General features: G+C 48.5%; 1 protein-coding gene across 3 annotated transcripts in view; it reads right to left on the bottom strand.

Annotated features, from left to right (window-relative positions):
• GTSE1 (G2 and S-phase expressed 1) overlaps positions 1-11,474 on the bottom strand; it is a 35,842-nt gene extending 24,368 nt beyond the window's left edge. Inside the window, exons 1-3 of one of the 3 annotated variants that reach the window (XM_024239977.3) lie at positions 11,329-11,474; positions 10,781-10,880; positions 58-115 (exon numbers count right to left, since the gene is read on the bottom strand). In XM_024239977.3, coding sequence (XP_024095745.2) covers positions 58-115; positions 10,781-10,859 — 137 coding nt within the window. In that variant the 5' untranslated portion in view covers positions 10,860-10,880; positions 11,329-11,474. The other 2 variants (XM_024239978.3, XM_054543810.2) reach the window with 2 other exon arrangements.
• Positions 11,475-13,877: the final 2,403 nt, after the last annotated feature.

The following is a 13,877-nucleotide window of genomic DNA, read 5'->3' as shown; positions in this document are numbered from 1 at the left end:
AAGACTTTACTGAATGTGGTTATGCCCAAGGCAAGGGAAGAAAACTCATTTGTTTACCTTGAAGAAGACAATGAAAGATCGAAGTCAAATTTTTCATCGGCCAAAAGAAGAATGTCTAGGGGGAAAAAATCCACTGTTATTTTAGTGGCACAGCTGATAAAGAGAAAAATATTACCAGGCTCTACAGCTTGGAATTAAATAAAGGTACTATGAAATTTCACTCCCCAAAGTGTATCCTGTCATGATGCTAATTTAGTTTTTCATAGGGGGCTCTAAGTTATATTTTTTCCTTTTTAAAAAAATTTTTAAATTTTTTCTAGTGACGAAGTCTTGCTATGTTGACCAGGCTGGTCTCGAACTCCTGGCCTCAAGTGACCCTCCTGGCGTGGCCTCCCAAAGTGTTGGGGTTACAGGCGTGAGCCACCATGCCTGGCCAGTTTTTTTTTTTTAATTGCATCAGCCGGCTGGGGGTGGTGGCTTACGCCTGTAACTCCAGCACTTTGGGAGGTCTAGGCGGGCGGATCACGAGGTCAAGAGATCAAGACCAGCCTGGCCAACATGGTGAAACCCTGTCTCTCTAAAAATACAAAAATTGGCTAGGCATGGTAGCGCACACCTGTAGTCCCAGCTACTCGAAGGCTGAGGCAGGAGAATCGCTTGAACCCAGGAGGCGGAAGTTGCAGTGAGCCAAGATGGCACCACTGCACTCCAGCCTGGGTGACAGAGAGACTCCGTCTCAAAAAAAAAAAAGAAATTGCATCAGCCATTCTATGTTCACTAAGCCACCCAAAAGCTTAGGTCCGTACTTTTAAGATATAATCTAAAATGCATTCACTGACTTATTCAACTAGCTTTTCAAGAAGAGATAAGTCATTTTCCAGGTATAGAACATTTTCAAAAGACCACCTGCCTCAGCTCCCCTAGAATTAAATTCCCCTCTTACAAGCTACAAAACATCTATTCATAGTTCAACAATGAATTTAATATTACTCAAATGCACAGAGTAGGGACTCGATAAGAATTCGTTGACCGCCATTGCTTCTTGGAGTCCTTCCTGAACCCTCAGATAAAATGTACTCTGTACCCCACCCCATTCATAATCCTATCACAGCTGGCATGGCCCTGTCTGCCCAGTTCCCTCTAAAACAGATCACAAGCTCCAGGTTAGTGGGTCCCTCTGCAGGGGCACCTGCTCCCTCCTCCAACTCCCCGCAAGGCTCCCGCAGTGCCTGGACCTCACTTCTACCACTGCACTAGCCTCTGTGAGTGCCTCTTGACCCTTCTATGGCCCCAACTAGACTATAAGCTCCTCCAAGGTAACAGTGTCTAACACTAACCCAAATTCCCAAATGTCCAGCTAAGGGCCTGGACACTTAGCAAATATTTATCAAAATGCACTGAAATACAGTATTTACTCAATACTGTAAAGCTTATAAAGCTCTCCCATAAATGTTTTTATCTTAATAAACAATGAAGGCTGGGCTAGGTGGCTCACGCCTGTAATCCCAGCACTTTGGGAGGCTGAGGCGGGCAGATCATTTGTGGTCAGGAGTTCGAGATCAGCCTGGCCAACATGGCAAAATCCTATCTCTACCAAAAACAAAGAATAAAAAAATTAGCCGAGCGCAGTGGTGTGCACCTGTGATCCCAGCTACTGGGGAGGCTGAGGCAGGAGAATTGCTTGAACCTGGGAGGCAGAGGTTGCAGTGAGCCAAGATCGCGCCACTGCACTCCAGCCTGGGTGACAGAGCAAGACTCTGTCTCAAAAAAACAAAACAAAACAGGCTGGGCGCAGTGGCTCACGCCTGTAATCCCAGCACTTTGGAAGGCCGAGGCAGGCGGATCACGAGGTCAGGAGATCGAGACCATCCTGGCTAACATGGTGAAACCCTGTCTCTACAAAAAAATGCAAAAAATTAGCTGGGCGTGGTGGCGGGCGCCTGTAGTCCCAGCTACTCGGGAGGCTGAGGCAGGAGAATGGCATGAACCCGGGAGGAGGAGCTTGCAGTGAGCAGAGATCACACCACTGCACTCCAGCCTGGGCGACTGAGTGAGACTCCGTCTCAAAAAAATAAACGAATAGAAAAAATAACAACACAGCATGCTTCTCAAAAATCATAAAATTTGAAAATATACTAATATCCTAATTTGGTCCTAATTAATCAATTACTCTTAATTACCTAATCAAGGAGAAGTTAGAACAAATGCACAAAAGAAAGAAAAGAGAAATAACCACACAGAGAGGGAATGAAAAGATCCATAAGCATATCTGTCAACTTCATGCACATAAACCTAAGAACTTGGCTGAAAGAGATAATTTTCTAGGAAAATATAATTTTATTTATTCTTTTTTTTTTTTTGAGATGGAGTCTCACTCTGTTGCCCAGGCTGGAGTGCAGTGGGGTGATCTTGGCTCACTGCAACCTCCCCCTCCCAGGTTCAAGAGATTCTTCTGCCTCAGCCTCCTGAGTAGCTGGGATTACAGGCGCGTGCCACCACACCGGGCTAATTTTTGTATTTTTAGTAGAGACGGGGTTTCACCATGTTGGCCAGGCTAGTCTCAAATTCCTGACCTTGTGATCCACCTGCCTCAGCCTCCCAAAGTGCTGGGATTACAGGCGTGAGCCACTGCACTTGGTATATTCTTTTTATCTTTTTGAGATAGAGTCTCACTCTGTCACTCAGGTTGGAGTGCAGTAGTGTGATCTCGGCTCACTACAATCTCTGCCTCCTGGGTTCAAGCGATTCTCCTGCCTCAGCCTCCTGAGTAGCTGGGACTACAGGCACGTGCTACCATGCCCGGCTAATTTTTTGTATTTTTAGTAGAGACGGGGTTTCACAATGTTAGCCAGGATGGTCTCGATCTCCTGACCTCGTAATCCCTCCACCTTGGCCTTGGGATTACAGGCGTGAGCCACCGCACTCAGTCTATTTTTTATTTAAATTGTCTAAATGTACTTATTTATAAAACTGACTCCAGAAGACAGGGAAAATCTTAATACTTCAATAATCATAAAATAACTGGCGAAATTTATTAAAGAGCTATCCTCTTCAAAAAAGTGCCCCAACTAGATTCATAGGATAATTGTATTAAAACGTTAAAGAACAAATAATTCCAATACTATTTACATCACTCCAGAGGATTAAAAACTTTCCAACTTACTTCCACGAGGCAAGTAAGTATGTCACCAAAAAACCTATAAAGTGATCAATAAAGAAAGTAAAGACCAGCCTTACTTACATCAGCATAATAATCCTTTTTCTTTTTTTGAGACAGGGTCTCACTCTGTCACCCAGGCTGGACTGCAGTGGCGCAATCATAGCTCACTGCAGCCTCGAACTCCTGGACTCAAGGGATCCTCTTGTCTCGGCTTCCCGAGTAGCTGGGACCACAGGCACGCACCACCATGCCTGGCTAATATTTGTATTTTTTGTAGAGATGGGGTCTCCTCATGTTGCCCAGGCTGGTCTCAAACTGCTGGGATTACAGGTATGAGCTACCACACCTGGCCTAACATAAAACTCTTTAACAAGAATACCAGCAAAAAGAATCCTGCAAACATTAAAGCGGTAATAATATAATATGACCAAGCTCCCTGCATTTCACGACTGTGAGATGGTTTCATTTCATACAATCTACTCATATAATCATTTTATTACTAGAGCTAAAGAGAAAACCATGATTGTCTCCACATATGTTGAATGGGCATATGATAAAATATAACACACATTCTTGATTTTAGAGGCTCCTAATAAAAAGTAATAGATATATTATACAAGGAAATCCCCGTCTCAACCCAAAGCCAACATTAGGTTCAGTGGGATAACGTCAGAAGTATTCTTTCTAAAGACAGGAACAAATTGATCTTACCAGTTAGGATAGGCTAACATGCTGAAGTAACAACCCTTAAAACAACAAAGGTAGGCCAGGTATGGTGGTCTGTGCCTGTAATCCCAGCACTTTGGGAGGCCAAGGAGGATCACTTGAGGCCCAGGGGTTCAAGGCCAGCCCTCGCAACATAGCGAGGCCCTGTCTCTACAAAAAGAAAAAAAAAATGAGCGGGGTATGGTGCCATACACCTGTAGTCCCAGCTACTCAGGATGCTGAGCCCAGGAGCTTGCGGCCGCAGTGAGCTACGATTGAGCCACGGCACTCCAGCCTGGGCAATAGAGCAACAGACACTGTCTTAAAACAAACCAAAAACCACAAAGGTATATTTCTCACTCAAACTATATGTCTGCAGAGGGGTAGGCTGGGGCCCTGCTCCCTGGCCTCCTCACTCCAGGACCCCAACTGATGGAGCCTCCACCATCAGGAACACCGCTGATCTCCATGGCAGGAAGGAAAAGAACCAATTCCACACTGGTTCTTCAAGATTTCCACCCAGAAATGACACACATGACAACATTCCCGTTTCACTGGCCAACTGAGTCACCTGAGCCAACCGAATTTCAAGTGAACAGGGAGCACAATTCTATCACACGCCCAGAAGACAAACACGTAGAAATGCTAATGAATAGCACCTACGACTACCATTTACTTGGAAATTAACCCATAACCCAGTATCGGACTTAATGAAAAACCAAAGAAGCAATTCCATTAAAGCCAGGCACATGGCAATGACATCTCCAAGCACTATTCTTAACACTGTTCTGGACACATTAAGCAACACAATCAGGCAAAGGAAGGAATGTGGAGGTAACATGATCACACTGCATAGATGCCATGATTATAGACACAAGAAACAAATCAAGAAGATCAACTGAAAACTATTATAAGTAGTAAAAGGATAAAAGAACATGGCTAAGGACAAAATCATTACAGAGCAATCAACAGCTTTCAAATCTACAAAGAACAATTAGAAGATAACACGGAAGAAAATACTTCGTTTCTAGCAGCAACAAAAGATGCAAAATAACGATAAACAAACCTAACAAGAAATATGCAAAATGGATATAAAGAAGACTTGGCATATCATAAAAGTAACATATCAAATAAAGAGGGAAAGTAGACCGGGCAGGGTGGCTCACGTCTGTAATCCCAGCACTTTGGGAGGCTGAGGAGGGTGGATCACAAGGTCAGGAGATCGAGACCATCCTGGCTAATACGGTGAAACCCCATCTCTACTAAAAAATACAAAAAGTTAGCCAGGCGTGGTGGTGGGCGCCTGTAGTCCCAGCTACTTGGGAGGCTGAGGCAGGAGAATGGCGTGAACCTGGGAGGCGGAGCTTGCAGTGAGCCAAGATCGCGCCACTGCACTCCAGCCTAGGTGACAGAGCGAGACTCCATCTCAAAAAAAAAAAAAAAAAAAAAAAAAGAAGGAAAGTGAAAAAATGGTATCAAAATAAACTACATAATCATCTGGAAAAATGCCAACTAAGTTTGGTCCATGCCTCACACCACGTCAGGCCAAATTCCAAACAAATCAAGGACTTAATGGAAAAAAAAACAAAGCTCTAAACAAACAAGAATCAGCTATGAGGAAACTTTTGTAACTTGGGAGTGTGGACTTCTAACTATGACACTAAACTGGAAGCTACCAAATATTGATCGGCTGGGCCCAGTGGCTCACATCTGTAATCCCAGCACTTTGGGAGGCTGAGGTGGGAGGAACGCTTGAGCCCAGGAGTTTGAGACCAGCCTAGGCAACATAGGGAGACCTCGTCTGAACAAAAAATACAAAAATTAGCTGAGTGTGGTAGTCTCAGCTACTAGGGAGGCTTAGGAAGGAGGATCGCATGAGCCTGGGAGGTCAAAGCTGCAGTGTGCCACAATCTCGCCACTGCACTCAGGCCCAGGCAACAGAACAAGAACGTGTCTCAAAAAATAAATAAATAAAAAATAAAAGATTGACCTTCAAACATTCAAATTTGTAACATCTCTGTGTGGCAAAAATCACAATAAGTTAAACAAGAAATGGGGAATAGAATATTTGCAACTCACTTCATAAAGGGCTAATTCATGAAGTGTATCTATAAAGTAATAAAAAATTAATAATCTAATAAAGATAGAAAAAGGATACAGATAAAGTTCACAGAAAATAAAATAAAACATTCTTTTTTATTTTTATTTATTTATTTTTTTGAGACGGAGTTTCACTCTTGTTGCTCAGGCTGGAGTGCAATGGCACGATCTCGGCTCACCGCAACCTCTGACTCCTGGGTTCAAGCGATTCTCCCGCCTCAGCCTCCCGAGTAGCTGGGATTACAGGCATGCACCAGCATGTCTGGCTAATTTTGTATTTTTAGTAGAGACGGGGTTTCTGCATGTTGGTCAGGCTGGTCTCGAACTCCCGACCTCACGTGATCCGCCCACCCTGGCCTCCCAAAGTGTTGGGATGACAGGCGTAAGCCACCGCACCTGGCCGAAACATTCTTAAATAGATGGCAAGAAGTTCAGCCTCACTCAAAAATAAGCGTAATGAGGCTGGGCGCTGTGGCTCCCGCCTATAATCCCAGCACTTTGGGAGGTCGAGGTGGGTGGATCACCTGAGGTCAGGAGTTCGAGACTGGCCTGGCCAACATGGTGAAACCTCAACTTTACTAAAAATACAAAAAATTAGCCAGGCGTGGTGGCACATGCCTGTAATCCCAGCTACTTGGGAGGCTGAGGCAGGAGAATTGCTGGAACCTGGGAGGGGGAGGTTGCAGTGAGCCAAGATCGCACCATTGCACTCCAGCCTAGGGAACAAAAGGGAAACTCTGTCTCAAAAAAAAAAAAAAAAAAAAAAAGTAATTAAAAATAAACTTACTCTGAGAACGCACTTTTCACCTATGATTGGCAAAACTCAAAGATGTATGAACTATAGGCAAGGTTGTGGGGAAAGGGACAATTTCTACACTGCTGGGGAAGGTGTAAATTATCACAGCTCTCTAGAGGGCCTGGCAGTACCTATCGAAGTAAGAAACACACACCCTCTTCGACCCAGCAAGTCTACTTCTGCGAGTGTATCCTACAGACACTCACAGGTGTGGAAAGCAATGTGTTGTGCAGTTATGCAGTGTCCACAGTTATTTACTGCGGCATCATTGGTAACAGCAAGACACTAGGCACAAACTAAACGTTCACCCACAGCAGATGAGATGAATGACACATCCCCAAGGTGGAACCCTATATAGGTACAAAAACTAGTAATGCTGTTCATGTGTTGACACACAATATTCATCAAGATAAATTAAGCCTGAAAAACAAGATACAGGACAGGGCTCTCCATGCTATATGGAAAGGGGGACGCAACACTCTATGCGTGTTGGCTTGCACTTGCACAAATTATGTCTGGAAGGACACCCAAGAGACTGATGACATCGATGGCCCTTGGAGGGGGCAAGTAGGTGACTAAGAGATATAGAGAGGGAGACATTTCACTTTTTACACCTCTAAATTAGGAAGTCAATTTCAGAAACTTCCAACGGTCTGCTGTGGAAAAAGAATCCAGGACCAGAACTCAGGGAAGCAGCCTTCTGCTCCAGGCTCTGTGACTGGCTCCGAGGGGTCCCGGAGTGGCTGACTTGCTCATCCTGCAAACACATGAGCACCCACAACAGACCACACCCTTCACTAGGTGCCAGGCAGACTTGGGGTACATGCAGTCTGCCCTGGAGGGTGCCCCAGGCAGTGCGGTGAGAGACATGTAGAGGTGGGAACAACTCTGAGAAAATACCAAAGCGTGTATGAGAGGAACAGGTCAGAAGTCAGAGTGGCTGGAGGAGGTGAAAACACAAGTTGGGTCAGATCACAGAAGGTTTGCAAGCCATGGCAAGGAGCTTTTATTTTCTCCAAAGTGGGACAGGAAACTATTACAGGGCTTTAAGAAAAGAGCTTTAGGCCTGGCGCGGTAGCTCACGCCTGTAATCCCAGCACGGTGGTAGGCTGAGGCAGGTGGATCACTTGAGGTAGAGTTCGAGACCATCCTGACCAACATGGTGAAACCCCGTCTCTACTGAAAATACAAAACTTAGTTGGGCATGGTGGCTCATGCCTTTAATCCCAGCTACTCAGGAGGCTGAGGCAGGGGAATCACTTGAACCTGGGAGACGGAGGTTGCAGTGAGCCAGGATGGTGCCACTGCACTCCAGCCTGGTGACAGAATGAGACTCCATCTCAAAAAGAAAAAAAAGGCTGAGCACAGTGGCTCACGCCTGTAATCCCAGCACTTCCGGAGGCCCAGGTGGGCGGATCACAAGGTCAGGAGATTGAGACCATCCTGGCTAACACGGTGAAACCCCGTCTCTACTAAAAAAATAAAAAATAAAAAATAAAAAAATAAAAATTAGCCGGGCCTGATGGCGGGCGCCTGTAGTCCCAGATACTCAGGAGTCTGAGGCAGGAGAATCGCTTGAACCCAAGAGGCGGAGGTTGCAGTGAGCCGAGATCGGGCCATTGCACTCCTGCCTGGCCAACAGTGAGACTCTGTCTCAAAAAAAAAAAAAAAAAAAAAAAAAAGAAAGAAAGAAAAGAAAAGAAAAGAGCTTTATAATCTAACTTGTGTTTTTAAAAGGTGACGTTACTGTGTAGAAAGTGTATCCAAAAGGAAGCAGGTAATATCCCCTGACATTACAAATGCACATATTAGCTAACGGGAAGTAGAAGCGGGTGAGACAGCGTGGCTGAGACCCAGACAGCAGCATGTGGATGGAGATGGAGAGTCTGTAGATGGATTCACGATATCTTCTGAAGGTGGAGAAGACGGTAGTTGGTGATGGCATGAATGTAGGAGGTTCTCAGCTTGGACAGCTGGGTGAAATGGAGAAATAAAGTGGGTGATGGGAAAGACAAAAAGAACAGGTTAAGAATAGGGTGTGCAGATGCAGAGGGGGCATGCTGAGTTTGAGATGAGACGTGCATGTGAAGACGCCAAGTAGGCAGGTGAATATACAAGCCCAGTGCTCAGAGGAGAGGCTGCGCTCAAGACAAAACCTGGGCGCCGCAGAGAGCAGATATGCTGTACAGCTATGGGAATGCTGACCGCCCTGAGGGCGAAAGCACAAAGCGGTCCCAGAGCAGGTCTTGGGGAAATCAGCCTCAGAAGACAGCAGAGGAGGAGGAGCCCCTACAGAGAAAAGATACACCGGCCAGAGAGGCAGGAGGAAAAAACCAAGAGTGTCTTGGACTCCAAGCAAGGGAAGTTTCCAGAAGGACGAATGTTACTGAAAAGCTGACTGAGGATAGAAAAGTGACAAGAGATTCAGCAATGTGGAAGTCGTCAACGACTGATGAAAGCAGCTTGAATGGAGTGGTAAGGACGGAAGCCGGAATGGGAGGGATTGAGAGGCGGAAAAAAATGGCGTAACAAGTGAGAAAGCTCTCAAAGGTCGGCTTGGAAGGAGAAACACAGCAATGGAGAGGCAACGGAGGAGACATGGTGACAAGTGAGACAAGGGAACATTATCTGTATGTGGATGCGCATGATCCAGTGGACAGGGGAAAAGTAAGGAAATGAAGCCAGGTCAACAGAAGTGGGGAAGGCCTCAAGAAGGAGCAGGGGGTGCAGGATGCACATGGAAGGGACATATTTGAAAGGAAGGACATGACAGGAAGGAGGAGAGGGGAGCAGAGGCAAGCACCTTTCTAGATATGAAGATGCAACATTGATTTGTAAAGTCTCTAGGACAGTTCCTGCAAAATGGAGGCATTGAGGATGCTTGGGGCTGGGCACGGTGGTTCACACCTGTAATCCCAGTACTTTGGGAGGCCTAGGCAGGTGGATCACCTGAGGTCAGGAGTTTGAGACCAGCCTGGCCAACATGGTAAAACCCCATCTCTACTAAAAATACAAAAATCAGCCAGGCGTGGTGGCGGGCACCTGTAATCCCAGCTACTCAGGAGGCTGAGGCAGGAGAATCGCTTGAACCCAAAAGGCAGAGGTTGCCGTGAGCCAAGATCATGCCATGGCACTCCAGCTTGGGAGACAGAGTGAGACTTGGTTTCAAAAAGAAAGGATCCTTGGGTAGTGTGAGAACCGAAGGATAAAGGGATGTCAAAATGCTTTGTGAGGCTGGGTGAGGTGGCTCACACCTATAATCCTAGCACTTTGGGAGGCCGAGGCAGGCAGATTGCCTGAGCTCAGGAGTTCAAGACCAGCCTGGGCAACATGGCAAAACCCCGTCTCTGTTAAAAACACAAAAATTAGCCAGGTGTGGCAGCGGGTGCCTGTAATCCCAGTTACTAGGGAGGCTGAGGCAGGAGAATCCCTTCAACTCAGGAGGCAGAGGTTGCAGTGAGTACAGATCACGCCTTTGCACTCCAGCCTGGGTGAGAGAGCGAGACTCTGTCAATAAATAAATAAATAAATAAATAAATAAAAACGCTTTGAGAGAAAAAGAGGGTGTGGCCTGTAACTCATTCTGTGAAGTTGTACCCTCACCTTGATACCCAAACCAGGCAAAGACACAAGAAGAAAGGAGTTTGGAGCCAGGCTCACTCATTAACATGGTCTCAAAGATCCTAAACAAGTCTTAGCAAACAGAAACCAGCGACAAACAAAAAAGGAAACATCGAATTCAACACAATAAATATTTGAGAGCCCACAAAATGTCAGGTACTGTTCAGGGCATAAGAGCACTGTGCTAAATAAAACTGATGAGAATCCTGGCTGTGATGAAACTTAAAATGTGGAGGAGGTGAAAGAAAACTAGAAAACGAAGGCAGATGGCATGTGTTTCACAGGTGCAGAGTACAAGTCGAGCACCTGAGAAAGAATTTCTCAGGGAAACATTAAATCAAACTCCATCTCTACTGAACGTCCTGAACAACAACAGCGCCACAGCAGCAAGGACTTGCCTTCCTTCTTAGGGTCATCCATGTTCACGTCCCCTGCCCGGCAGGCTGAAGGCTCATCGCGGCCGCCGCCTCCTTCCATGGAGAGAGCTGTCAGAAGTCACTGCAGGGTGGAACGGGGCCAGAAGGTGAGTGCGTGTCAGGGCCCAGGGCTCCGGGTTCCTTCAGCCCTCGGCTCACAGAGGCAGAGAGAGCTGAAGGCCGCGGCCACGTCTGGGAGAGGCGGCGCGGGGGCCGCTCTGAAATGATCGCATCCCAGGGGACCCCAGGGGCCGAGTGCCGCCAGGCCAGGAGTCAGCCCGAACGCTATTGGACGAGATAACGGAATTCTCGGCTTCTGGGCCAGAGTGTTGGGGGCTCTGTTTGCCTGGGGGGCAGCCCTGGACCTCCTGGCATCCCCGACCACGGCGCGAGGGGCCTCAGTGACCCCTGCTCGAGCCCAGGCCCGGCTCCTGGCGGGGCGCGGCCCCTCCCCGTCCCGAAAACGGCGGGCACCGCGCCGCACCTGGCCCACCGGGCAAGCCTCGTCCCCTACCCTGACCCCACCTTACCCAAAGCTGCAGACGATGCAGGACGCGCCTCCGGCACGGATTTAAACGCGGCTCCGGGAGACGCGGGCTTCCGATTGGTCGGTTTGAAAAGGGCTCCGAGAGGCGGCGGGCCGGGTGCGTCCTGGGTATTGTAGTCAGGAGGCTGGGAAGAAGCGTCCAGTGCGCATGCGCACTGCTTCAACGCAGCGAATGGCTCCGCACAGCGCCAGGGCTCACCCACCCGGAAGTCTGCCCGGCCTGGCCGCCAAGTGTCACCTAGGTGTCCGCGTCAAGCCGGAACCATGTATAGCAGCTCCTTGTGTGTAGGGAGGTTACAACTGCCATCTAAGGGTGTCGATGGGAAGACTAAAAGTAGGCTCACCAACCTGCTGTGAAGCAGCGCGCGCGAGCTGTTACTAACAGTAGTGAAAAGACGGGATCCCTGCCCCGAGGCACGCACTGGGGCGCCCGCTGACCCAGAGACCTGAGGGAGACTCATGGCCGGAGCTGCACAGCCTGTGGGGCTGGAGGAGAACCGTCGCCCTTGGCGGGCTTTCCCAACCGCCAAGGCCTGAGGACCGCCGAGGGCGTGGCGGGAGCCTGTCCTGGGTTTTACAGGCCGGCTGGGGAGCCGCGTTGGAGGAGAGAGCCAGGGGCTGGGGCCCGGTGATGGAGCCTGCCTTGGGGAGTGCATGTGTTGGAGAGAGGTGGGAAGCAGATAGGATAACCCTGACCTGAGCCATGGAGACGCAAGGACAGGACTGGTTGACGGGTCAGTGGGCAGCAACTTAAGACTGACCTCGCTTGAGCCTTTGTCTGCGAACGAGGTATAATACCCACCTCGGGGGCTTGAGGATCAAATGAGGGGCTCCACCCACGGTAAAGTGTCACTAAGCGGGAGCTCTGATTATCCAGGACTGATGGATGGAGGAGGATGCAGGAAGAGAAGCCTGGGAGGACCCGCTCTAGAAAGGATGGAACTCGAGAGCACCATTTTCAGGGACGAAGATAAGCTATTTGGGGCAGGCTGCGGGGAGAGTTGTCCAGCAAACAGCCACCTGGGGCCCAGGGCAGAGGCCTTCCAGGCTGGCTCGGGCCATTTCTGGGTCCCATGTCCCTGGTTTTGCATCATCCACACCAATCACTCCATGTTGCTGTGTTCCTCCACCAGAAGACTGTGGGCTCATAAAGGGCAGGGCAGCCCTCACTCACCAGTCTCCCCAGCCTCACCCAGCTCAGCACAGGGCACCAGGCAGGGGCTGAGAGTGCTGGGGTAGGTGGGTGTGGTCAAACAGCTTGGGAAGAGTTTGGCCTGCTCATTGCATTCCCCTCAGCTCATCCTGGGGATGTCTGCTGGGAGAATGGCAGAGGGATCCCCAACAGTCATTCCTGATACTCCTCTCCCTGTATCATGTCAGCACATAGTAGGTGTGGCCTATCTATGGCAGATTCATTTCTGCCCCCAATAGGATTTGCTGTAGTTTGGATGTGTGTCCCCTCAAAATCTCATGTTGAAATGTGATCCCAATGTTGGAAGTGGGGCCGGGTGGGAAGTAATTGGGTCGTGAGGGCAGATCCCTTATGAATGGTTTAGCACCATCCCCTTGGTGATGAGTTCTTGCTTAGTTCACACAAGATCTGGTTATTTAAGAGTCTAAGACCTCCCCTTCTCTCTCTTACTCCTGCTCTCACTATGTGATACACTGGTTCCCCATCACCTTATGTCATGATCTTAAGCTTCCTGGGGTTGCACCAGAAGCAGATGCCAGCACCATACTTCCTGAAAAGCCTGCGGAACTGTGAGCCAATTAAACCTCTTTATAAATTACCTAGCGTCAGGTATTTCTTCATAGCAATGCAAGAAGGCCTAATACAGAGTTTGACTTCATTTATTTATGCCTTCATTCACCAACTTTCACTGACAGCTACTCAGTGCAGGCCATGTGCCGGGTGATGCTAGGGACAGATGCTGTCCCTGACCTGGAGAGGTCATGGCAGGGGTGCAATAGCAAAGGCAAGTGCCAAGGGCTGAGGGGCACAGAGGCAGCACCCTCACCAGCCTGCAGTGGGGGATGGGGGGTAGAAGGCTTCCTGGAGGAGGGACCAGGGTTTCCAATTGCACAGCCAAGTCATGTCTTGCTTGGAACCAGGAGAGGGAAAGGAGGCTCCCCTTAGGATGTGTCCCTAGTTCTTGAGTAGAGAAGGCGCCTCTCTGGAAATAGGAAATACTACTATAATTACCCATTTTCTTTCTTTTTTTTTTGAGACGGAGTCTTGCTCTGTCACCCAGGCTGGAGTGCAGTGGCACGATCTCAGCTCACTGCAAGCTCCGCCTCCCGGGTTCACGCCATTCTCCTGCCTCAGCCTCCCGAGTAGCTGGGACTACAGGCACCCACCACCATGCCCGGCTAATTTTTTGTATTTTTAGTAGAGATGGGGTTTCACCGTGTTAGCCAGGATGGTCTCGATCTCCTGACCTCGTGATCCACCTGCCTCGGTCTCCCAAAGTGCTGGGATTACAGGCGTGAGCCACTGTGCCCGACCTCTCATTTTCTTGACTAGATGCCCCA

This window comes from Pongo abelii, chromosome 23 (genome assembly GCF_028885655.2).
Source record: "Pongo abelii isolate AG06213 chromosome 23, NHGRI_mPonAbe1-v2.0_pri, whole genome shotgun sequence".
NCBI lineage: Eukaryota > Metazoa > Chordata > Mammalia > Primates > Hominidae > Pongo > Pongo abelii.
This window is presented reverse-complemented; position numbering and strand designations above follow the sequence as displayed.